Genomic DNA, 26733 nt, shown 5'->3' with positions numbered 1-26733 from the left:
GATGATGGTGACGCATGTCCCAACTCTGATTTGCCACTCTATAAAACCACCACCTGCACCAATATAATATAACCTCATATACTCGCTCACTTAACCGACTACTAGCACTTTTCTTTTGAGACGGTCCCTTCCTTCTTCTTATTGTTGTATATCATGGGTAGAAGAGCCACTGCTTTTCTTTTAATAGTGTTGTTCTTTCTCTATACTATAGGTATTTTCTTATTTCTTCTATTAGCTCCTTCTCTAACTAATTTCATACACACATTAAATTTGTGGCCATACCTATCATCACATTTGAAGATGATCTTTGTATTCCAACTTAAATATCTTTTCAAGTCTGCAAAGAATGGGACAAATGTTCCCTCTTTGCTTGGCACCGTGGAAACAAATTTCTTCGTCATAATAGACTGCAGAAAATTTTCTAGATATCAATATACAAAAAGAGACAATGTCTGAATAAAATATAATGAGATAATATTTGAATAGCTAGAAATGAATAAAACTAAAGTGTCTGTGAACAGCTAAGTTACTCGAATGACAATATAAATAAATGTCAAAATAAAATTGATATTAAAATAAAAAAAAGTCTGAGTGTTTAAAAATATTTTCTCTAAGTGTAAGATCGGTTCTAAATGATAAAAGTATGTTAGAAGATGATTGTATTTGAGCGGAAAAAGAGAAACTGATTTCAAGGTGTTCCCACAATAGTGGTGACGCATGTCTCAACTCCAATTTACCACTCTATAAAACCACACCTGCACCAATATAATATAACCTCTTAACCGACTACTAATACTTCTCATATATTCGCTCACTTAACCGACTACTGATACTTTTCTTTTTCTTTTTTTTCTATTTCTGTGGCTCTGTGTATATATATAGCCCTATATATCTCCGTGGTCTATATAATTCAATCTCATTCTTCCTATTATAGTGCATAACTTAATTGGCCACACAATATAGCACGAAATTAAACCTCTCTCTTTATTGCTTGCACCTAGCTACTTATATAGTATATATATAGCTGTCTCAAGTCCACCATCATGCAACTTATTTCATGTTTTATTATGCTTATTATTATGTGTCCTTGTTTTCAATGATAATAATAATAGGAGGATTATTCCTCCAAATTCAATGGAGGAAGCGGTTTTTATTTTTTTTTGGACCTGGTGTAGGCCGGACACCCGGCCCACACCCTAACAGAACCGAGCCCCACACCCGCCCGCCTAACTATCCTAATTCAAACAACAGATTACCTCTCTCTCTCAACCAACCACTCTCACTTAACGCACTAAACCAGAAGAGGCAAATTCCAGAACTAACGACTCGAGAAAAAGAGGATGACTCTGAATCAGGTTGGCCAAAGGCGGAGACCCAGTTCGATCCGGCTCTCCGGAGAAGAAGAAGGACGGAGTTGCTCCCCTGTTCATTCCCTTTTAGGCGGATAGTTTTTGAGGAGCGCTACTCCGACTCACAGAAGCTAGGCTGCTGGAAGCCGCTTGCGAAGAAACAAGCTCCGATAGAAATGATACCTAGATAAGCGGCACTTTGGCATAGGAGAAGTCTGATGGGATCCCTACAAGCTTGGTTGGTTTGATGCTCTATGCGGTAAAGGTGCCTTCCCTTCCCAATTGCTCCAATCCTCAATCCCCTTAACCTGCCAATTAACCATTCCTCATCTTTTCCTTAAAATAAATATTATTTTGTATAATATATATATATATATATATATATATATATATATTATACTATTAGTTTTTTTTTTTTTTTTTTTTTGACTAAGATCCAATTCTCGAAAGGAATATCTTATCTTTAGTTTTTTTTTTTTTTAAAGATAATATATATATATATATATATATATATATATATATATATATATATATATATATATATATATATATGAGAGTATATAGTTATTTATATATATATAACATAGATCTGGCCATGCTTGCAAAGTGAGCTCTATTGACAGCTCTAATTATGCATTCAGGTTTGCTGATGAGAATTTTGGAGAAGCAGTCCAATTCTTTCTCTTCTGATGATGTCTGCAGTTTGAGGCGGGGGAGTTATTGGCCAACTAGCAGGAAGTAGATTTTTGAGTTTCAGAGCTGCTAGTGAATGAGCCAGTCTGTTTCCTTCTCGAGGGGTCCAGGTGAAACCACAGTTTGAGAGTCTTTTTTGAATAGAAATTATGTCTTGAATGATTGGGTCTATTTCCCAAATTGTATCCCCTGACTTGAGAGTCTGAACAATCTGCCGACTATCTGTTTCAATGATGGCTCTTTGAATATTTAAATTTTCCACTAGAATTACAGCTTCCCTTAATGCTTGTGCCTCTGCTGATAGGCTTGAGTTTGCTTGAATCACTGTTGCAGATCCCCCCAGGATTTTTCCTGTATGGTCTCTGATCACTGAAGCTGTTGCCCCTGTCTTAGTTCCAATGGAAAAAGCAGCATCAGAATTTACCTTGAGCCAGCTCTGAGGAGGAGGTCTCCAAATGACAGGTAATGATCTCCCTTTGTTGTCTTCTCTGACTTTGGAGATGTTTTCTTTTATTAGGCTGTTGTATTCTTTCTCTATTATTCTTGCATGATTGATGGTAGACTCTGGGTTAGGCTCTATGTTGTTGTACTCGTAGTTGTTTCTAGCCTTCCAAATTGTCCACATAGTGATGCCAATTCTACTCCAATTCTGGTCCACTTCCGTTCTGTTGGCTTCTTTACACTTTATGTACATTTGTTGTAGCCATTGTCCCACTGATCTGACGTTTTGGTTTGTTGGCGTGCATTGTGACTGTGAGCCAAACCACACTGCTCTGGTCCAATCGCAGAGCAGGAGAGTATGTTCACTGGTCTCTTCCTCTTGCGCACAGATCGGACAAACACTATTTGTCAATAATCTCTTTTTTTTTAAATTTGCCCTTACCGGTATGATGTTGTGTGCGACCTTCCACAGGAACATTTTGATTTTTTGGGGTGCCTTTATGTTCCAAATCCCTTCCCATAGTTCTTCGAACACTGAGCTTGATGATGGGCTATAGTAGTGACTTCTTTCGTCTTCTTCTTTTTTTGCCGCATAGTACCCTGTTTTGGTTGTGAATTCTCCATCCTTCCTGAAGGGCCACAATAATCTGTCCTCCTTAGAGATCCGGCTTACTGGAGTTTGGAGTATTTTATGTGCTACAACTGGGGGGAAACTCCTTTGGATTTTCGCTCTATCCCATACTCTAGAAGGTGTTAGTAGTTCTTCTACTCTTTGATTGTCACTTCCTCCTCTTTTGAGTGGCTCGTTGAATCCATGAATCCAGTTATCACCCCATACCTTCACTCCACTTCCTTTGCCTATGCTCCATTTTCCTTTACTCTTTATAAGCTCCCTCCCTTGCAGTAAGCTGTTCCATATCCATGTGCCCTTCCGATGCTTTGACGCTTCCCAAAAATCGCAATCTGGAAAATATAGAGCCTTGAGCACTTGTACCCATTTTGCTTCCGGGTTCCTGATCACTCTCCAAGCCTGTTTGGCTAGATGCGCCGTATTCTGGTGGTGAAACTCCTTAAAACCGAGTCCTCCTTCCTTCTTACTCTTGCATAGCTTTGGCCAAGCCTTCCAATGGATCCCTCTTTCTCTTCCTTGACTTCTCCACCAAAACTTAGCGATTTTGGCATTTAATTTATTGCAAAAGGATTTGGGGAACCTTAGAATGCTCATGGCGTATGTTGGAATTGCTTGAATGACTGCTTTTATAAGGACCTCCTTACCAGCTTGATTTAACAGGCTTTCTTTCCATCCTTCTATTTTTCCTTCCACTTTTTCCATGATCCACTCTAGAGCCTTGCCTTTCGCCCTTCCCCATTGAGCTGGGAGTCCCAAGTATCTCCCTGGGCTGTCCCAAGTTGGAATGTTGAGAATGTCTTCTATGTTGACTCTGGTTTGGATCGGAATCTGGTTACCAAAGATTATTCCTGATTTTTCTAAATTGATCACTTGTCCCGAGGCCGAGGTATATTGGTTCAGGATCTGTACTAGTTGATAGATTTCCTCCTCTTCTGCCCCTGAAAATATGATACAATCATCAGCGAACAGTAAGTGAGTGATAATTGGTGCTTTAGGTGCTAGCTTAACTCCTGAGATAATCTTTTTGTTTAGGGCATTGTCCATTAAAATGGTAAAAATTTCAGAAGCTAAGATAAAGAGATAAGGGGAAAGGGGGTCTCCCTGTCTTAGTCCTCTTTGTGGAATGATTTCCTTGGTTAGAGCTCCATTGATCTTGAACTTATATGTCACACTTCTGATGCACTCCATTATGAGCTTCACCCATTCTTGATGGAACCCGAAGGCCTTTAGCGCTTCTTCTATGAACTTCCACTCCATCCTATCGTAAGCTTTATTCATATCGAGCTTGATGGCTAAGTCCTTGGTGGCTTCTTTCCCTTTACTTGTTATTCTGTGGATTGCTTCTTGGACTATGACTATGTTATCTTGAATGAGTCTTCCACTAACAAATGCACTTTGGGTTGGTGAAACGATCTTATCTATGATTCCCCGTAATCTAGCCACTAACACCTTAGATATTATTTTGTAAATGTAGTTGCAGCAGCTTATGGGTCTCAACTGGTTCAAGGTTTCTGCTTGCTTAATCTTTGGAATGAGCACCACCTGTGTTTCATTGATTTGTTTTGGTATGGAGCCTCCTTGAAAGAAATTTTTAACCACAGCACATACATCGTTGCTTATGGTGCTCCAATGGTTCTGATAAAAAAGACCATTTAATCCATCTGGCCTTGGAGCTCTAGAACCATCCATACTAAACGCTGCCTGTTTGATCTCGTCCTCTGTGACTTCTTTCAGGAGATCTGTATTCATTTCTTCAGTGACTCTTTTGGGAACCTCTTTTATACATTCCTCTAAATTAGGTTGCCCGCTGGAAGTGAAAAGCTTGGAGTAGTAGTCTTCTATGAGTCGTAAGATTTCCTCCTGTTCTTGTACCCATCTCCCTTCTGCATCCCTCAACCTATCGATGCGGTTCCTATCTCTCCTTTGAATGGTTGAAGCGTGAAAGAATGCTGTGTTACGGTCTCCCCATTTGAGCCATTTCACTCTAGCTCTTTGAGCCCAATATTTTTCTTCTTGTCTCCATAGTTCTCTAATTCTTTGTTTAGCATTCTCAATTTGGTGCTGCTGTCTTGGGTTGTGATGGGAGTTTTGGAGATTCTGGATTTTACGTTGCAATCTAGTAATCTCCTCGTCGGCTCTTTTGAAGCTCTTGCGGTTCCACTCTTGGAGATTTTTGATGCAGTTGCTGGTTTTTTCCATGAAATTGTTCCAGTCTCCACCTTGTGCCTTGGATGTCCACCCCTTTCTTATGACTTCCTTGCACTCCTCCTTATCGTCCCAGTAGGCCTCGTATCTGAACTGCCTTGGAACCCTCTGATTCGGTTCTATGTTGAGTAATAATGGGCAATGGTCTGAAGATATTGCAGGTAGAGCTATCAGTTTGGCATGGTTGAAGATCTGTCTCCACTTCCAGTTTACTAGAGCTCTGTCTATTCTTTCTCTTGTCACAAAGCCTTCTCTTGGGTTACTGAACCAAGTGAATTTACTGCCTTTGAGTTCCAGGTCCATGAGGTTCTTCTTGTGCACTAGATTCCTGAACTCTTCTATTTGTATGCGTGGTTTGGGGTGCTTGCCGATCTTCTCTTCTTGATGAAGGATGTCATTGAAATCACCTATGAAGCAACTTGGTTCATCCATCAGGTCCTTGGACTCACTAATTGCTTGCCAAGTTCTCCTTCTCTGTTTGAAAATTGGATTGCCATATGTAAAGCAACACTTCCAGTTTGGATTGTTATTGCTCTTTATGTCTGCAATGATATAATTTTGACACCAAGAATAAACTGAAATACTAATTTTTTCATTCCATAAAAGACACAGACCCCCGGACAAGCCCCGGGGTTCTACACAAAAACTATTCTTAAACTGAAGCTTCCTAGCAAACTTCTTTACATTCTTTTCCTTACATCTAGTTTCCATTAAGTAGACTATGGCCGGCTTGTGCTTCTTGCACATATTTTTTAATTCGGACACTGTCGCAGTCGCCGCCATACCGCGACAGTTCCAACTTAGGATAATCATGGTTGGGGTGGGGGCATGTGTGGGCCCGCCTCCTCAGCCTTATAAGTTGGTTCTTTCTGTGCCACTGCTTTGTTTCGTTTGCTGTTCCTTGACTCTTGGTCATCATCCCAGTTGGAGTTGGTAAGTGCTTTGATTTCTGAGTGCTCTCTTTTCCTCTTGATCTTCAAATTGTATTGCATACCTATGCTGAGTATTTCTTCCCATATCTTCATGTCCTTGTTAACCTTGTTACTTGCTTCAGATTCTGCAAACTCATCTTCCGGAGCCAATTCAACATAGTAGGTGACTCCATCTTGGTTTTTGTATGCTTGCTTTTTCTCCTGGCTCATTTTTTTCTCCCATTTTCCGGCTTCTTCTCTTGTAGCCCATCTAAGGTTGACGTTGTTCTTGTCCCCTTCTTGGCCCTCTTCATTCTGCCTACCTTCTTTTTCCATTTCCTGTTTCGACGGGCCCGAGAGAGGGTTGGCTGGATGATCATATTGGCAATCTCCTCCTCGTTGGGCCCTTATGGTATCCTGCCCTGGGTGAATTAAATTTATTGGGTATTGAGGTTTACTTAGGCCCTTATCATTTGATTTTCCTTCTATCATTTCTTTGCTTCTGTTATCTTGGACTTGTGGTGAGTTGGGCCTCATCCAGTTTGATGGCCCATCCTGGATCCTAGTTTTCTCCTGAGATATGCCTTCCGGCCCTGTCCACTTCTCTTTTCTTGAAACTTCCTTTCCTCCCATCACACTTCTTCCTTTTATTCCTCGTAAGTTGTGAGCTGCTGTTCCGAGGATGTTCAGGAGGCGTATGTCTCTATCTTCTGGCCATCTTCCTTGTGGCAGTGGGATATCTCCTCTCTGCTCCTCCATCTTTTCGCCGCCTCTTCCATCTGTCTCTTTTATTTTAATCTCTCCAGAAGTGACCTCTATTTCTTCTACTTCTTTTACCCATTGGTTCTTAGGGTCGTTTTCAGTGCTTTTGCTATTGACACCTTCATCCTCCAGCGTCTGATCTCCACGCGCTGCTTCGTTCTCCCTGATTTGTTGCTCCAATGCTTCTTCCTCCCTTGGTGAGTGCAGTGGCCTTGCCCTTTCTGTTCCCAGCTCTACGCCATACTTTGGTTTGGTAGGGTCCCAGCATGCCATGGCTTGAGGCTTGTCACAGTTTCTCTTCTCGTGGCCAATGATTCCACACTTGAAGCAGTAGTTGTCTTGTAATCTTTCGTACTGGAAGCTTATCCAAGATTTGGGCTTGTTACCTCTGTTCAACCAGAATCCTGTCTGAAGAGGTTGTGTAATGTTGATGGCTACCCTAAGTCTTAGGAAGTTCCTTTGTAGGGTGCCTTCTTTTATGGGGTCTTCCACTTCTCCCACTATTCCTATCATATCTCCAATGATTTTGGCAGTTTCAGCATTTAATCTTTCTACAGGAAGCCCATGCACCTGTATCCAGAATTCCATAAAGTCGTGGCTGACGTCCAGGATAGACTCCCCATACAACCACCTTTGAAGGTTCATCAGATGTCCCTTGACATTCCACGGACCATTCCTCAGGAATCTATTTCCTGTGCGACTGTCTTTGAAGCTTATGAGAATCTTGTTCCTTCCAACTTCTGAGATGGTAACATCCTTTGGATTGCCCCACATTCCTAGGATCGAGTTCTTTATGGCCTTATACTTCAGCTCTCTGTCTGTGATGATTTTTCCAATTAAGTTGAAACTGTTTGCTTTGAAGCCTGGGCTTGGATGAGAATTGAGGGTGATGGTAGTTCCTTCTATAGGATCTGTACCCATGTTTGGTCTGGTCATGTTTGAGAATTGGAAGGAGATGAGAGGAGAGACTATTATGTTGATAATAGGGACAGTGGTTGATGGTTTAGAGAGAAAGGTGAAGAAGATGAAGGTTTACTATTGGACGGCAGGTCCAAAAGAACAGGAGACTTAGAGAGGTAGAGAAAGAGGGTTGTGGACAAACTATTTAGTATTTTGGTAACTCTCTAACCTTATATGAGTTGATACGCATTATGCTGGATATGTTGAACAGAGATGATCTTGTGTTTGTCTATGTTTGTTTCAGGTAATGTAAGAAACGTTGCTAACCTCGATGAATGGGGCGGAAGGAGGTGTATATGATGATTTCGTGAATGAAAAGGGAAGGTTTCAACCTCTTATAAATTGAGTTTCAAGTGAAACAGAACCCAAGGTTCTATGGTTCCTCTCCTGTTGAGAGCATCGTCCCTCCGGATGAGAGAAAAACTTGGAAAGTGGTTTCTTTTATCTCTCGAGGAAGCGGTTTAAATATAATAAAGAGTGGTACTTGCCTCCTGGTTCATGGGCTGGGCCTTTTTTGGAGAGACTCTCAAACTTTACACTCAAAACCTAAATTCCTTTTTCTCCAAGAGACAAAAAAAAAATACGGCAGATATTCAAAACGCACATACTGAACTATGGAGGTAGAAATGGAAGAAATATGCAAACTGTATCGATGCTTGGAGAAAGGCAACAACTCTTATCCCTTACATATTCCTGGAACTTCCTATTGGAAAGCAATCAAGGTATGTATCACAAATTTCTTTTTTTGAGTTTTTACTTCTTTTAAGTAAATAAGGATATTTTTTTGTCAATAAATTATAACTCAAATGGTATATGATACTATATATATATACATATTAGTTTAAAAAAAATTATATTTTTACAATAAAGTAATGTCATTTTTATTTATTATTTCAACAACCATGTCATATAAATACTATGTCTTATCATCAATTATATTTTATTTTATATAATCAATTTGTTTATAAAACATATTTTTTTATTTGTTTGCATTCTATTTATATATTTGCATATATTAATGTTATTTTCATTCTTTAGTTGTTTGGGACATAAATTGATATTTTTTAATCTTTACTTAAAATATTTTTTTAATTTCCTACCATTCTTTACAGTAATGTGTTTTGCATTCATTAACTCTTGAAATTCTAATTTCCTACCTCTTGCGGTTTTTTTTTAAATAATTTAAAAAATGAATGAATGAGAATGAAAAAATATATTAAAATGTTATATTAAATTTAAGAAATTTTTGACAATTAATATAAGAGATTAAGAAATAAAAAGTAGTAAGAGTCTTAACATGTATAAGTTGTAGAATTTGAATATTTGTAATTGAAATTTTTTATAATTATCATTATTATGATACTTTTAATGTATATTTATTGCATTTAATTAGTACTTGATGTTTCAATTGAATAATAATATATAAAAGTTTTTTGTTTTAATTTTTTAAAAATATTTTACCAAATAGTGATCGGTTGATTTTAATCTTTTTCCAAATCATTAGAATTGCTGATGTGGTATCATTAGTAAAGAAAAGATAGTTTAAATTCATTGTAGAAAAAGTTAGTATCAGCTTTTATATATTATAAATAGATGTTAGTTGAATATAAAAGTAAAAAAATTTTATTTTGAATTTTTTAAATAATTAAATAATATTAAATATAATAAATATATAATTATAAATATTATATATTTAAATTATAAATATTATATATTTAATTTATAAATATTAAAATAAATAATATAATTTTAGGTTATTTTCTTCTTAACATATTGTTTGAATATATATGATATTATTCATGGGTAGATATAGTCATATAAAAATGATAGTGGAGAATTTTACCTAACAGCATTTTAATGAATAACAGTAAAAATATTGCTAAATAATTTAATATATTTATTTAATATAATATATATTAAATATCTTAAATATTACTTTTACGTGAAAACATTTCCTTCGACAGTTGATCTGTTCTCTTGCGCCGTTTTCAAAGTCAAAGGTAAGTCAAACTCATTTATGTAAAGCTTAAAAAAGAGAAAAAAAAAACTTTATTTCTTGGTGCTCAAGTCATGTTTGGTTAATAAACCGAGTTACCCTTCGTTTTTTTGTTTAATGAGTAGTTTCGGAAATGGAGGAGACATGAATTCCGGGAAGATTAATCACATGTATACAAGATTTTGACAACATAGTTTAGAAGTCAGATTCACCAGCTGTAGAAGATGAGTTTATGGAACAGAAGAGGAAAAAATGAAGAAATAAGAGAATTGATGAGTACAGTTGTTGTATTGAATTGTTGCAACTTCAATATATAGTCTTAACACTATCTATCTATAACTAACTACTCTAAGAATGGAAAGTAAAAGTGTAAAACTACTTGATAACAGAATCTGTTATTCTAACAGATTCTTGATGCTCTTTCACTCTATCACCAGCACTTAGAAGTTACCTGCTTAAAGCCACTATCAATTAAAAGAGAGTTGTTCATCATCAATAAATACATTGGAAACATGAGCTATCTTAACCCAATCTTTTCCTTCTGTTTTGCTGCAATTTTTCATCAGCTCAAAGCAATCTCTGATAAAGAGAAATTCAAGAGACGCAGATACTCCTCCGTCAGGCAAAGATGAAATAACTGGACAATCATTCATTTCTAAATGCTTAAGCGAATAGAGGCATGACAGCAGTGGAAGCGAGGCTAAGCTGGGGCAATGTTCCACCTTAAGCTTTTGTAAACATGGGAAGTCACCACTTTGAATTCCTACCCACTCTTCCAATTTAGGCATGGCTTCAATTTTAAGTTCTTTCAAGCTCGGAAACGCATGAGACTGTTGACCTTTTCCATCTCTACAAAATCTTTCATCTATTCTCTGAAGCTTACACATTTCTTTCATATGCAAAAATTGAAGACATGGCAATTTACCAATGGGCTCAAGGTGTTCACAATTCAAACAGTTATGTAGAGTCATATCAACCATACAATCATAACAAGGATCAGCAATCCAACTCGGAAGCTTAGAACCACCATAGCATAGTAATGCCAACTCTTCAAGACCCAGAGGGGGTCTTAAGCATTCAAGGATTTGCTCTTCTTTCCTGGCATCGGCAACCCTTGTCTCGGTCCATCTAAACTGTATCCTACAAAGGAACTTCTTGCTGCTCAAATCAGCTTCCATTGCTTCCTCAAAACTCGAGACATTCTCAATTCTTGAAATGCAAAATGCACCCGTAAGATTGATCATTTTCTTTAACTCCACAATCCGGCACCCATCATCCTTGCCAACAAGAAATGCTGGCAGAGTTTGAAGATTGATCAAATTACCCATCCAAGGAGGCATTGACTTCACTTGCCTCACAACATCAAGCTCAAGATGCTTCAAACTAATGAGCTTCCCAATCCCTTTAGGCAACCCAACTAACTCTAAACATCCCCTAAGCCTAAGAGTTTGCAAATTACAAAGACTAACTACCGAATCAGGCAAGCGTTTAATGGGCGTATAAGACAAATCAAGATACCGAAGCGATTTCAAACTCCCGATAGAACTCGGCAGCTCTGATATAAGATTCCTACTAAAATTCAAAGACCTCAATTCCTTAAGGCACAAGAAAAGATTTCTCGGAATGCGTTCAACATAAAACCCAGGCACAGGAACAAGAAATAGCGTGTTCAGATTTTCAAACCTCTCAATTACATCAAAACCTGAGGCGCAAGCCACACTCTTTGAATCCACGGACAAATGCTTCACATTCGTAGGTACTTTATCCCAATTTGCATCCAATACCGTATGGTATTCAAGCACTGAGAACGTGATCTTGTCCTGGTTGATTCTATAGAGTAACCTCCTCGTCTTCCCGTGGAAGAAATCCACGGACGGATCAGATCTCGAGGGAACAATAACTTGGCTGGAGACGAGCGAATCGAAGACTTGGGCTGCATCGTGCTCCTGCTGCCTGGTGGAGCACTGTAAGAGTCCCTGGGCTATCCACAGAGAAACCAGTTCTTGTTTGGAGAATTCGTAGCTGGGAGGGAAGAGGGAACAGTGTGAGATGAAAGGGAAACGACCGTTGCTGAATTGAATAACTACCTGGCGGAAGTTTTCGGGAGAGATAGAGATGAGAGTGGTGCTGGCGCGTCTTTTCTTGCGGGCGATGAAGGGGGAAGAAGAGGACGGAGTGTGCCCTAAATTGAGCTTGTCGTGCAGTCCTGTAATCTCGAAATCCTCGGAAGGGTCATCATCGAGTGCAGAAGCAGAATTGGAATCCATGTCTGTTTGTGAGATGAAAAGCTTTTTTCTGCAGCTCTGTCCTCAATTCTACAATTTCAGAGAAAGTGTTCCACCGTTTCGGACTCGAACAAAGAAAATATATCATCAACCCTTTTTATTTGTTATTTGAAGTAGTCAACCCTAAATTTAAGAAGTTCTAACAGCACTGTTTGTTGTATTTGCATGCTGACCACCCTAACCACTAGATCTGTAGGTATCAATTTTTAGGTCTTCATTCTTCAATTGAACATCAACCTGCATATACTTAAACATATCATATTGTCTCATACTAGACTGAACATAAACTACTACTTCATATACTTAAATAAAAAGTGCTCAATTAGAGCACTAATTCATAATGATAGCTATTAGTTATTTAATTACCTCATCAGTCTGAGGGAGGATTGCAACAGAAACAGCACTGGAATGAACTCGTCCTGATTTTTCTGTCACAGGAACTCTCTTTTGTTTTGTTGTTTTTTATTTAAAAAGAAGAAAGAAGAAGAAAGAAGTCAGCAATGATAGAAAGTAGATTTATTCATGGATGGTAAAAGGTTGTGGCCATTCCACTTTTAAATTTTAGTTTCCCAAAAGCACCATCTCCTACAAGAAATCCATCAGATGAAGGATGAAATGCAGTTCTACTATATCAGGAACTCGAGTAAAGCACATAACTCAAATCATACAGAATGTACAAAATATGTACCTTGTATCCTTTAAGATCTGATTGAGCAATATCTACTACTTCAAATTTCCAGCCATTCTTGTGAGCATACTTTTCGTACCTGTATTATGTTAGACGATATCACTTTTTAGAAAACTGTAACAGTAGTTTCCTTTTGATTTCGATGACACAAATGCAATCTTACATTTTGAAGATGTCCATTGCAAATAAAGAAGCCTCCTCCCCACTAGAACCTGTCAAAAGTGGTAAAAGCAAATGAAAATGGCAACAAATGAAGTCAAAACAGAACAAAAGTAAGAAACAATCAACACAACCCAAGACAACTTCACACACATTCATCGGAGAACAATTTTGATTATAAAAAATAATAGATATTCTTATTCAACAGTGACACATCACCTGCTCTGACCTCCAAAATGCAGTTTCTTTCATCAGCACCGTCCTTAGGAAGTAAGGACTTCAACAGCAAATGTTGCAATCTTCATTCTTCCTCTATGGCCTGCCCTTTCCTCTGTCGCCATATTAATCATGTCTTTGTCACCGGAACATTCAACCACCAGTGACTTCAAGCCATCAATTTCCTACACAAAGAGCAAGTAGGAAAAGGATTAAACTATTTGTACTATTACATGGTCTTAATAATAAAATATGTTTTTTAAATTTTTTAATAATGATCAAATATTTTTTATTTAATTTTAATTATAAATTAATTCTTTACCTATTATTTAATTATAAATTTTATTATTTATTTTATAAATTATTATTTTATTATTAACCTATTATATTTATTTACAATTAAAAATAAAAATAACAACGAAATATGACTTCCATACATATTTAGACAATACAAATTAATAAAATTTTTTATCTTTTAATCCGTTACAGAAGTACAATATAATTAATTGAATTTTGCTCAACAATATACTTCTCAAAATTCTATATAATTAAAAGTGTTATACAATGAATTGAATTGTTATATAAAATATAAATTTTTTCTTATTCAATTGAATCGATTGAAGTGTTACTTTACTCTCTGGTCTATTCTTGAACTCGAATTAAAATCCATCTGTTTTAGCTTCCAATTCTAGCACTGCCTTCTATTCCACCTTAAAATTGCACCTATTTCCCTCCAATCTATCGGTCCTGTCTATGTTATATCCATTAGTTCAGATAAAGGATTCTGCATGTTGTGCTTCAATCACTTCTACCTCTTTTTTGGGCCATTCTTTTTTTTGGTGGCTTAAAAAAAATAAACAAAAACTAAGAGAGAAAAAAAAAAATAAGACACTGCTTAAGAAAGGCAGTTTCGTTAAATACTATTTTTAAACTCCTTCCCAAGGCAATGAAAGCTCCACTTGGAGAGAAAAGGTCTTTATTATAATTTTTATCATGATGTCTGCTACTGTATTTGCATCTCTCAAAATCAACCGAAAATTAGCACGCCATTTCCAAGACATGATATCTCGAAATTTTAACACCAAAGGATCAATAAACCCTGAGCAATCTTGTAAATTATTAAGAATAGTAAAAGCCTCCGTACAGTCTATCTCACATATAATGTCTCTTTGTCCCGAGTCCAATGCTAAAAGAAAACTTCTCCAAATAGTAAACAACTCTCCTTACAAAATGTTAAAGGTAACATCAAAAACCAATAACATCACAATTAATCTTAAAAGTACCCACTGAAAATTCAAAAACCACTAATGATTGAAGGGATAACCAATATTATTTTTGGACCCGTCCTATATATTCCAAACCACTCTATTTTTTTTGTACTATGCCCTATTCCTTCCGCCCCAATAGAAGTTCATAGGAATTCTTTTTTGGTGTGTTTTGAACAAAAAAATTAGAATTTTGAAAAAAATTATATTATTCGTAAAAAATTCAATCGATTGAGTTACCAATAAATATGATTTTCTTTGTTTTTACGGTGGATCGAGGGATAAAAAACTCATTAATTCGTATTACTAAATATTTATAGGGGTCATTCTTGATAGAAGATCTATTTTATAATAATTTATAAAATAGATAATAAATTTTATAATTAAATAATATATAAAAAATTAATTAAAAACTATTTAATAATTATTAAAAAACTAAAAAAAAGTAAAAAAAAAAAGAAAGAAAGAAAAACTGTCGAATCATTTGCCCACAAAGTAGAAAAGAAAAAGTAACACAAGTTAATGCAAGACAAAACAAAACAAAACAAGCTACTTAACATTACTCTTTATCTTCCCCCCTTTTGAATTTTCTTATTGAAAGAAACACCCAAAAAGCGCACGAAGAGGGTTCAATACCTTCTGTTTAGCCCTCAAGTGAGTAATAAGGTGTAACGAACCGCTCAGCTCCTTATTAGCTCTTGCATATTCTGATGGTGATATTTCCGGCTGTCATCAAGTAACAAGAAAAATTAAAACATAAGATAGCGGACGAACAGTGACATTTATTAACCTTTTTTTTTCAATTTAAAAAAAAATAAATAAATAATATAATTCTAAAAATATGCTTATCATATTACATATTTACTTATATTAATAAAACCTAAACTAATTAAGCTTAGGTAATTAAAAATATAAAACATATAAATACAAAAAAAAATAAAAATATTTTAGAAATATTATGACATTTGTAAGACCTAAACTAAACAGATAGGTCTTACTTATATTAGTAAGACTTAAACTAATTAAACTTACGTAATTAAAAATATAAAATATATAAATACAAAAAAAAATTAAAAATATTTTAGAAATATGATGACATTTGTACACTAATTATATATATATATATATATATATATATATATATATATATATGGTAAATTCTACTTTATTTTTTATATTTTAACATGTAAATTACTCTTTATGACATGTCACTTTTTAATTGGTTATTATGTTAACTATGATTAAGTTATTTTGTAATTAAAAAATTATTTATAAGAATAAATGTATAATTTGATAAAATACTAAAAATTGAATCTTTACTCTCTGTAACCTCGTTGTTTCTCTTTCTGGTTGCTCTTCTGTGTTGATTTCAATTTATAGTGGATCTGCAATTAGTTAAAGAGAGTGTATTTGGTCGTACTACTATTTTGTAGTTATCTTTTACTCTCTAGTTCACATAATTTCGTGTCACATATAAATTTTTGATTATCAGGATGCATTAATCTATGATTTAGGGTTGTGATTACTATTGCATATATTAGAGTGATGCTTAAATTAGATATGCATTTGATCTATCCGTTTATTAGAATTTAAATTGCACTATATCAATTAGTTCAAAGCCGTTCTTTAAATTGCACTATATGATTTGTATATTTTATATTTTTAATTACGTAAGTTTGATTAGTTTAGGTCTTACTAATATAAGTAAATATATAATGTGATAAGCATGTATTTAGAATTATATTATTTTTATTCCGTTTTTCTATAAAAAAATGAAAAAAAAGTAAAAAAGTTAATATTTTCATGTATTATATATAATATTTTAAATAAATTATATTTTTAAAATATTTTGATGAAAAATTGTTTTATATAATAATATCTTTAACAAAATTAGTTAATTAATAAATTTTGAATATAATAATCTAATTATTTGTGAAGTAATATAAAATAAAATTTTAATTATTTTATATTTTTATATTATAGTTTAAAATTTTATTTTAATATAATTTTTTAATATCATAAAAATTTCTTTTATAATAATTAATCTTATTGAATAAAGAATACTCATATTTTTGTATTTATATATTTTATATTTAATTATTTAAAAATAAAAGATTCTGTTACCATTTAAAATATTGTGTATTAAAATATTGTCATTTAAAACATTTATTTATATACTAAGATATTATGTATTTATTAGAGTCCATCAATGCTCTTTTTCATATTAGCTTTTGATTTTCATCTAATCAAATTTAATGGTCTATATAAGTATGGCACATCAAATAAGTACATAATGGTTGTGCTCATTTTAGACATACCCTATTTTATTCAAATAAACTTAAGTTCATCTTATTTAATTTAAAAATATTATTCGCGTACCAAATCAGCCGCTAAAATCAGCTACCAATATATTTGTGTATAAGTACATGTGTAGTTTAATTTAGTTTCAACGTATATTTATATTGCAACATATATTTTATTCACGCTGATTTCAATATATACATAGCATAATTCTATGTAATTTTTGTTCCATGGAAGAGTGTACATTAAAAAAATAGAAAACATGGATTGTCATTAACATATCATGTACATAGGAGAAAAATGTTATTCTCTCTACAACTAATTTACAACACTTAATTATTACTTCCAAACAATAACTACTAAACATTATACATAAAAATATACAATAAATATATACACATCAATTTATGTTTGGCTATTCTATGCTAACACTCATAATTGTTAAAATAAATATTATTTGAATAATATTACTTAAAATCGTTCTACATAGGTAATTATTAAAAAAAATTTTGTATTAAATTATTATGTTATCTTTTTAATTATATTTAATCTTTTTTACCTTTTTAATATATTTTTTATATAATATTTTTTTATTATTATCTATTTTAGTATGCAATAATTTTTTTTATTATAATAAAAGTTCATATTCATTGATTAATTTACAATAACATATAAAAATTAACTACTTTTTAAGTACTTAGATTATAATAAAATAATCTTTATTTACTGCATTAAAAATAATATTTAAATTGACAAATTTTAGTATTCTTTTTAAATACTCTCAATAATTTTATTAGTAAATTCTAACTTTTTACTAATTATGTTTTATTATATATTATTTATACTTAATTTTTTATTTAATTTATCATTTTTAATACCAACAATAATACGTATTATAAAACATTAAAATAGTAAATCATGCACAGAATTTATAATGATAAACATTACAATGTGAAATATAAAAATATTCTTTAGTTTCTTTGGCCAGTTATCCTTTTGTTTCTTTTTTTTTTTTTCCGACACAGAGCCGTTTTTAATTTTTTCTTTTTGTTTTAATGTTTCTCTTTTTATTTTGGATCTCATCACATACCTTTTCAAAATTTTCATTTCTTAATCCATTCTACACTTTTTTTCATTATATGTAGCCCAAATTAACTACACATACAACAATTGTTATCATAGACCGTGGGCCGCATACAATAAAAAGGTTATGTTAATATTAAAACATTATTTTATACTTATACTTTTTCTACCAATTATTATAATTTTTCTACGATTAATTACTAGACAAGGCCTGCTACTGTGAGTCCAACTACTACAGCCATTGCTTGTCATTTATCAAAGTTTAAAATTACTTTTATGCTGCAAAATACAGTACATCCTTCTAATTTGACACGGATACTTCAACACCTTGAGAAAGAAATCCTCTTTTAGCATAGTAGAATTTTCCATTTTTTACTAATGACATTAACGGGGTTAAGGATTCAAAACAATTACTAGTAGAAAGAGAGTGTTATGGACGTGTCAAAATTTCAATCACAACAAAAATCTGTATTCTCTCTCTATAAATTTGATTTTGTATCCTAGTGCGACCCTTTATGGCTTTATTTAACCATGTAAACTTTTGAACAAGTAATTTCATTATATATTATATATCGTGTATTGCACGTTCACTCCTTCCATACAAAAATGAAGAATAATATAAAACTAAAATTTAATTAATTAAGCAGCATTAGTCACAAAAAAAATTAAGCAGCATTAGCAAGAAGATCATTATTAGAAGAAGCAGCACCACAGGAATATTCACGTTTAACAGCCTTCAAGAGGAGACTATCATGTTCAAGTGCCATCTGAACTGGCAATGATCCAAGCCCATTCGCCATGGCCAGAAGCATCTTTTTTGTTTCTTTCTTGAACTCATTCTTATCTACCCTCCCATTCATGTCGTGGTCAAATTGCACGAAGAGCGACTCGTACACACGCGCCACCTCCTCGGGATCGCGCTTCACGTCCACGCCGAAGTGAGTCTCCATCACCCTCAGCCTCTGGAGCTCCTTCACCATCTCCGTGTAAGACAGGAAGCCATCTTTGTCCGCGTCCAGTTGAGCGAAGAGGTCGCTCACGGACGCGGAGAAGGCCTCCTCGTCTTCCACGAAGTTGGTGATGGTGGTGCCGTCTATGATTTCTACGCTCATAGCTGGTAGTTGATATTCAAATCTAAATCAGCTTAATAGGGTTTTTGTAATTGTAAGAATAATTAGAACTTAGAAGAGAGACTAGTGAACCTTTTTTGTTTTGTTTGATGAAAGGTGCGTCTAATTTGAAGTATTTATAGGAATAAGAAGACAGTTATATGGTAAGCAAACGCAATATCTTTAGAGCAATGCTAGGAGGCGAGCAATTTTTGTGATTGTTAGCCATCAACTAGCCATCAATGATGATTTGATGGTGTGAGATTGGTATGAGATTTTATCCAATGGCTCACTTTCCTCTGCTAGTTATATGCTGGCCAAAATTCAATAAAACTGTTGGCCCCTAGACTTTTCCATATCTTTAATAATAGAATTTAATTAAAGAATTTATCTTTTTAGTTAATATCTATTAATCTTTTTAAATTTAAAATTTAAATTTTTATCCAAATCACAATACTTTCAATTAAGTTACACTCAAAATAAATTAAAAAATTTAATATACATAGTTCGGTAAATATAAATTTAAATTAAAACATAAGATAGCGGATGAACAATGAGATTTAAACTTAGAAATTGTGAAGAAAAACAAAAGAGAAATGAAAGAAGGCGTCGATTCATTTCTTTTTCAAATTCCCAAGGCTTCCTTGTTTCCACTTCACGCTATCATCTTCTAAATGCACCTCAATATAAGTTTAATATTTTAGTTAATATTAATTTGTAATTTTTTAATAATTTTGTTTTCCGAGTAGAAACCTTTAGAGAATATTTAAATTAAATTTGTAGTAAAAAACCAAATTTATTAAAAAATAATAAAAAATGTTATTTATACACCAAAATGAGCCACTAAAATCAGTCACCAATGTATTTATGTATAAATATATGTGTGGTTTAATTTATTTTTAAGGTGTATTTATATTTCAGTATGTATTTTATATTCATGGCTGACTTTGGTGGTTGATTTTAGTGTACACGTAGCATAATTCAAAAATAATACATAGATGAATTTATTCTATATAAATAAAATCAACTACTGAGATTTTTTTTTACTAATATAATCTATTAAAATATATACTTATTCAGAATTTAAATTATTTTTTATTTATACAATTATTGAAACTTAATATTTAATAAATATCTAATTAAAATATTTTTATTTCGTTATAAACATGTAATTTTAGTTTTCATTTTTTAAAACCAACTCTTGAACAATTGCTTTTATGATTAATATATGTTACAAACTTATAATATAATCTACTTTTTTTTTTCGTAATTTTTAGTAGATAACCACAAAAGTTCTCCAACTTCTTGTTATTTTCTATTTTCTATGCAGCTCTATCAATTCTATAATTTTAGAAAAAGTATTATTTTATTTCGAACTCAAACAAAGAAAAGAGGAGAATAAACACTAATTTAGCTCGTGATTATTATTTTAAAGGACAAAATTTTTTTGTCTAAAAAAAAAATTCAATTCAAATTTTACCTTCTAATGCTTAAGACAACTCAATCGCTAAAGGTTAATAAACGTAAATCGTTAAACTGATGACATGGCCATTAAATATTTAACCGTCACTAGGAGTGGCAACGGGGTGGATAAGAGTAGATTTTTGTTCTACCTGATCCAGTCCCATCGTACAATAACTCGTATAGAATTCGTCTCTCATTTACTTATGGGTAATAAAACGTTAAACTCTAATTCGGTAATTCCTTCCTGTGGGTATTCGCCCCACCCCTATCCGATCTTATAATTATTAAAATTTAATAAATTAAATTAAATTTCAAAATTTATATAACCATCATCACATACATAACATAAATTAAAGTAAAAATTTAAATATGATACAATATTATTAATCATTTTTTAATTATTTTATACATATTAATAATATTATATATTAAAATTATATATATATCAGGTCGAGTAGGGGTGGATATTATCAAAACCAGACCCTGTTTCATTCCTCAAAAAACTCGTCCCATCAAAAATTCGTCCCAGTGTAAGATGGGTGATTACCCATTTCAAGCAAATAAAAACGGGTAGATACTCGCGAATTTGAGTGGTGTTACCATCCCTAACTGCCACCACTCAAATGGTTAGAGACTGACATTGATTAGGGACTGCCAATTCATAAAAAAAAATGTCATTGTTGCCAACTTTTTTCATTGAAAAATGAAAAGATGAATAAAAATATTGATAATTTCTGGACAATGATAATAGAATTACAGAACATTGATTATTTCAAATTATAGAGTACATTTATTTTATAATTAAACTAATGGACGACATACATAGCTTTGCATTCTTGAAAATAAACTTCAGTTGTGGTTTAATTATAATTATTTTTAAATTATTAATAATTTTATTTTATTTGTTAATGTTAATATTTAATAGATATATTAAATCTAAAGGTAATGACATACACATATAAAGATGGACTATTCTCTGCTTAAAATACATTACATTTTTATAATTTTTACTTAACTAAAATACTAAAAACTATTATCCTAGCGAACATTTAACAGAAAAAAAAAAATCAATTTTAAAATTTAACTTTATATATCATAACTAAAATTTATTATGACAATCAATCTAAATATAAAAATCACAACTTTTAAAATTCTAATTAATGTTTCACTTAAATTAAGTTTACATGCGAAGCTTGGTTTAATTTATGGTAAAAGCAAAGGACGAGAAGTGATGGGAATCAAGTAGAGGTCTTGCTCTCTTTTTGCAGTAATTCCAACTTGTTCAGTCATGTCCACATCATCAAATTTCATTTCATTGGGAAGCTTCCAATCAAAGTGATACAACAAAAATGCAAGTGTCAACTCAACATTCATTATACCAAACATGCTTGCAGGACATATTCTTCTTCCACCTCCAAATGGGAGGTACTCAAAATTATTTCCTTTATAATCAATAGAAGAATTATTTTCCATGAATCTCTCCGGATAAAACTTCTCAGGTTCGGTCCAGTAGTTTGGATCTCTTCCAATAGCCCAAACATTCACTATCACCTTACTTTTGTAGGGTATGTGATATCCATTGATCTCACATTCTTGTTTTCCACATTCTCTTGGAAGTAAGAGGGGAAGTGGAGGGTGTAACCTTAGTGTTTCTTTCACAACTGAGTTCAAATACTTGAGTTCATGGATACAAGTCTCGTCAACCCTTCCACTTTTGTTGAATATATCCCTAACCTCAGCTTGTGTTTTTTGCATTATTCTTGGATTCTTCATCATCTCTGACATTACCCAATCTATGGTTGTTGCTGTTGTCTCCCCTCCAGCAGTAAAGATGGTCTAAAATGTAACCATGATAAATGAGGTTAAGTTCTAATAAGTAACTTTATTTGACGGTGAAAACTCAACTTCAGATGAAATTGATAGTTCAGAATCGTTAAATAATTTAAATTAAATTTTTATTTAACAGTTCTCAAATATTAACTTCATTTACTGAATTTCTACCTTATTTGATAAAAGAATTTCATCAATGGTGAATATATATAAGTATATAACATGATTAAGTGTAATTATTTTATTTAAGTTACATAGCGTGACAAATAATTTCACTTCTAGTTGACAATGTTTGTCACTATACATAGATAAATTTCTTTGGTTTAATAATATATTTGTAAGCCATTGTTGTGGATAATCTTTTTTATAACATAAAGAAGTTACTTTTAGGTTTTATAAAAAAAAAATAAATCTAGACGCATTTTAATTTTACGAGTTTAATTTTATGTATTAATAGTATAAATAGTTATAAACAATAATCATTTAATTATATCTATTTTTTAATATATAATCGTTCACACAATAATTGTTTGAAAAAAATACTTAGTTTTTACTGACGTTACGATATTTATACTTAACCAGAAAATATATTTTTTGTTTTTAAAGTATGCGATTCTTTTAAAAATATTCTTAACTTTTATTTACATTAATTTTATCCTTAATATTTTTAATTTGGGTTACAATTATCCGTAAACATTAGCTTCACGTGAAATATGACGGACAAATTTAAAAATTTTTAGGAATAATTTTGACACAAATTAAAAATATTAAAAATAAAATTAAATGAATTAAAAATATCAAGAATAAAATTGAACGAAACTAAACATTAAGAACATTTTTAAAAAATTAAAAAATTTAAAAATAAAAAATATACTTTATTCTATAATTAAATACATATATGAAACTCCTTTGTTCATCAAAACTAAATTCTTAATGTTGTAAAGGAAGTTCATGCAACTAAGCATTTATCTAAGTCAATGAACAATTAAGCAGCAGGATTATATTATTATCTTCAATAAAATTACTGTGATTACACTTACCAGGATTATAGCCTTGATGTTGTCCTCAGTGAAGCAAATATCTTGATTGATACCATTAGCACCATCCACAAATTTTAGTAGAACATCTACAAGATCTTCATTTGAATCATGATCACCACCTTGGACTTCTTCAACATCTTTGTGGTCATTGATGATGTTTCTCAATATCCTATCACTTTTTGTTCGCAACCTCTCAAGCTTAGGTCTCAAACCACTCACAAGTTGAATCCATTTGGAAGAAGGAAACAACTCTCCTATGTCAAAACCCGCCCCAATCATTGCTACTTCTTTTGCAACTGTTATGAACTCCTCTTGATCTTTGCATCTTGATCCAAACGCAGCCCTTGAAACGATTGCATATGTTGTTGAAATCACTTCTTCGGTGAGGTTGATCATGCTCTGTGTTTTCGAGTCAATCATAATCCTTTTGACAAGACTATTGAACTCTTCTTCTCTTATTGATTTGAAAGAATTCACACGCTTTGGACTGAAAAGCTCTAATGTGGAAACTTTCCTTAGTAGCTTCCAATAATTTCCATATGGTGAGAAAGCTATATCTGTGCAATTATATGTCACAATCTCTGAGAATAGAAATTTAGGCCTGGAAGCAAAGATAACATCATGTGTTTTCATTACCAACTTTGCATACTCTGGAGAGGAAACAACAATGGCAGAGATTTCACCAAGTTGAAGGTGCATCAGTGGTCCATATTTGATGGCCAAATCTCTTAGTTTTCTATGTGGTGTGGATGTAACAAGATGGGGTATTATGTTTCCTATAATGGGTAGTTTCCATGGTCCTGGAGGTATGTTTAAAGTTGCACTACTTTTCTTTTTATGGTTTGTTGCTATTTTGAGTGAAGCAGTGATGAAGAGAATAATTAAGGAGATAAATGCTGATAATAAGTTGAAGAGTAGAGAAGAATCCATGGAGAGAGATCTAAGAGGGACTTAATAAGTGCTTTTTTTTTTCTATATCTATGTCTTAATTAGTTGGATTTACATATCAAAATATATAGGCAATTATTATGGAAGAACACAAAAATTTAGTGTTGGTCTCAGGTGTTCAAATTCTCAATATTTGTGGTTCAAGTACAATATCTAAACAGTTAGATATTTAGATAAGTAGTATTTCTAGGAGAGGAGTGCTAGGACAGCACTTTTGTTAAATTCTGATCAGCACTTAACCATAAAAAAAATTAAATAATTATATATTATTAAATATAATTTCACACTATTAAAAATATCATTAATAATTAATTAATGACTAAAAACCACAAAATTTACTGGTCCCTAGACTTTCTCTCTCCAGGAACCTTATCCTCACTTATTTAAGATAGTAATGTAGATAGATTAGATGAATACCCACCACATATATAAATCAAAACGTTTTACATTTGCTGATATTCTATGTCTACTAATTATAAGCAATCACATCAACGAAGATATTTTTTTTTTCTTGTATAGTATATATTAGTGAATGAAGATAATACAGTTACTTAGCTTTAATTTACCTTAACATTCATCATTTTTTATATGTAACATCTATAATTGTGTATTTATATTATTTAAAATTATCTATTTATTTTAACAATGATTAAAGAATACAAAATAAAAAAATAAATACATTAAAAAAATTTATAATTTTCTTTAGTTCTCAAACTATGACTCCAAACATTTTCGTTTGTAATATTGTGTAGGTTCTTGTTGCAACTTGTAACAACAATGTAATTAAATGACTAATTATTCTGAATTAATTAGTTGCATGTAAAGCCTACCAATGCAACTTAATTAATTAACTATGTGCTGGTTATATATATTTTTGTTATACACATAATAATAGCAGCTTTACAAAGACAACTAAGAGCCTGTTTGAAAAACAACAGAAGCTATTTTTTTAGTGTTTGGCATTATTTAAAAAAATTTTAATTTTTCAAAAGGTTAATTGATAGTTTTTTGAAGAAGTAAAAATATATGACTTTTCTTCTTTATAAGTCATTCTATCACTTCTGGAAAAATATTGTTTGTTTCTGCTGAAAATACTAGTCCTCCACCATTATTTTTACGGAAATTCCATCTGTTAGAAGCATTGGCGTTTCACCATCATTTTCACATAATGTTCCATCTGTTAGAAGTATTGGTCCTCCACCACTATTTTTACGTAATGATTCATCTTCTACTTAAATTATTGACCTTCCACCACCATCTTAAAACAATGTTCCATCTGAACCACTTACTTACTGTATATATTCCTTCTAGATTTTTATTTTATTTTATTATTTTCACATGTGATTTTATTTTTATATAACTTGCTATTATTTTTATAGTTGGTTATAACAAGTCTTAACCTCAATAAAGGAGGAGGCTAATATGAGTAAAAAAAGAAAACAACAATGAAATCTACATTGACACACATTTTATATTTATTTTTTTTCACCTACCATATCATACACGATAAAACAACAAACACTAACTACACAATAATTTCTTTGTCATTGCCATCAAAATTATTGTGAATTAAAATTTTATTACTATTCACCACATACAAGAACACCATTATGGGTGAAGGTAAAGTAGAAAAACCAATTTCTAATGATATTACGAGACAAGAACTAATTGTCTAAAAAATAGAATTAATAAAAGAGCAAATAAAAAATCAATTGGCTAAACGATTGTAATTTTAGTGATTAGGTTATGTAAAATCAACATTTAATATTGAAAAATATTCGTTATCATCGTTATTTTAATTTTTATTTTTTTGTGTAAAAAAATTATATTTTTTGAGTTATTTATTCAAACACTACAACTTTAAAATAAGTACTTCTATAACAAAAAATTTAAATACAAAATAACTTATTTATAAATTACTATTAATAAAAGTCCTTATACTTTAAACTCTTTTTCCAAAAAAACTTATTTAAGTTATTTACCCAAATTGGAGCTAAGTAGTTAACTTAATTAGCTTCTATCTATTTATGGCTAATTATGGGGTTGGTTTGATATGTACATCACATTTTATAAATATAACCAAAAAAATCGATAGACATATTAAATTTAAGAATTATAAATATACAAAGCTTTACTTTTTGAAATAGAAATTAGTAAAATTAACCTTAGAAATTACACAAATAACTATATCTTACATAAAATTTTAGTTAAATGTTCACATATTCACAATATATGTTTTCATATAATTAAACCCCATAATTTTAATAAATATATTTTTTAAAAAATAAATTTTTATACATATTCATATTATATAGTTAAAATTACTTTTACAATATTTATTAATTATTTCTATTATTTATTTAACTCTGTAGATTGGCACAGGTATCACTCTAGTAA

At 32.0% G+C, this 26733-nt stretch overlaps 4 protein-coding genes and 1 long non-coding RNA gene across 7 annotated transcripts; 1 reads left to right on the top strand and 4 right to left on the bottom strand.

Moving 5' to 3' along the window:
• Positions 1-703: 703 nt before the first annotated feature.
• On the top strand, positions 704-10202 carry LOC112717129 (uncharacterized). The gene is made up of 5 exons (XR_003160580.3): positions 704-1614; positions 1991-2152; positions 2376-2504; positions 8197-8674; positions 10074-10202. It is a non-coding gene; the product is annotated as an uncharacterized lncRNA (long non-coding RNA).
• On the bottom strand, positions 10202-13442 carry LOC112717128 (putative disease resistance protein At3g14460). Of its 3 annotated transcripts, XM_072205581.1 has the most exons (5): positions 13300-13442; positions 13085-13133; positions 12922-13000; positions 12600-12818; positions 10202-12470 (listed from the first exon to the last, which is right to left on the bottom strand). In XM_072205581.1, the coding sequence occupies exon 5, from the start codon at positions 12213-12215 to the stop codon at positions 10416-10418; it is 1800 nt and encodes a 599-aa protein (XP_072061682.1). In that variant the 5' UTR covers positions 12216-12470; positions 12600-12818; positions 12922-13000; positions 13085-13133; positions 13300-13442; the 3' UTR covers positions 10202-10415. The 3 variants fall into 3 exon arrangements, with proteins under 3 accessions (XP_072061682.1, XP_029145175.1, XP_072061683.1); XM_029289342.2 differs by lacking the exon at positions 13300-13442 and having other exon boundaries at positions 12600-12677; positions 13085-13247; XM_072205582.1 differs by lacking the exon at positions 13300-13442 and having other exon boundaries at positions 13085-13215.
• Positions 12411-18330, bottom strand: LOC140175789 (peptide chain release factor 1, mitochondrial-like). Its single transcript, XM_072204355.1, has 6 exons — positions 18265-18330; positions 15198-15287; positions 13400-13481; positions 13085-13133; positions 12922-13000; positions 12411-12470 (listed from the first exon to the last, which is right to left on the bottom strand). The coding sequence occupies exons 1-6, from the start codon at positions 18328-18330 to the stop codon at positions 12411-12413; spliced, it is 426 nt and encodes a 141-aa protein (XP_072060456.1).
• Positions 18331-18610: 280 nt separating this feature from the next.
• LOC112718088 (uncharacterized) lies at positions 18611-19157 on the bottom strand. The gene has a single exon (XM_025769991.3). The coding sequence runs from the start codon at positions 19055-19057 to the stop codon at positions 18611-18613; it is 447 nt and encodes a 148-aa protein (XP_025625776.1). The 5' UTR covers positions 19058-19157.
• A 2485-nt stretch (positions 19158-21642) lies between these two features.
• Positions 21643-24437, bottom strand: LOC112718391 (cytochrome P450 71D11). Its single transcript, XM_025770161.3, has 2 exons — positions 23389-24437; positions 21643-22354 (listed from the first exon to the last, which is right to left on the bottom strand). The coding sequence occupies exons 1-2, from the start codon at positions 24316-24318 to the stop codon at positions 21722-21724; spliced, it is 1563 nt and encodes a 520-aa protein (XP_025625946.1). The 5' UTR covers positions 24319-24437; the 3' UTR covers positions 21643-21721.
• Positions 24438-26733: the final 2296 nt, after the last annotated feature.

The sequence above is a fragment of the Arachis hypogaea genome, chromosome 10, assembly GCF_003086295.3.
Source record: "Arachis hypogaea cultivar Tifrunner chromosome 10, arahy.Tifrunner.gnm2.J5K5, whole genome shotgun sequence".
NCBI lineage: Eukaryota > Viridiplantae > Streptophyta > Magnoliopsida > Fabales > Fabaceae > Arachis > Arachis hypogaea.
The sequence above is the reverse complement of the archived record's forward strand: the minus strand, read 5'-3'. Positions and strand labels throughout refer to the sequence as shown.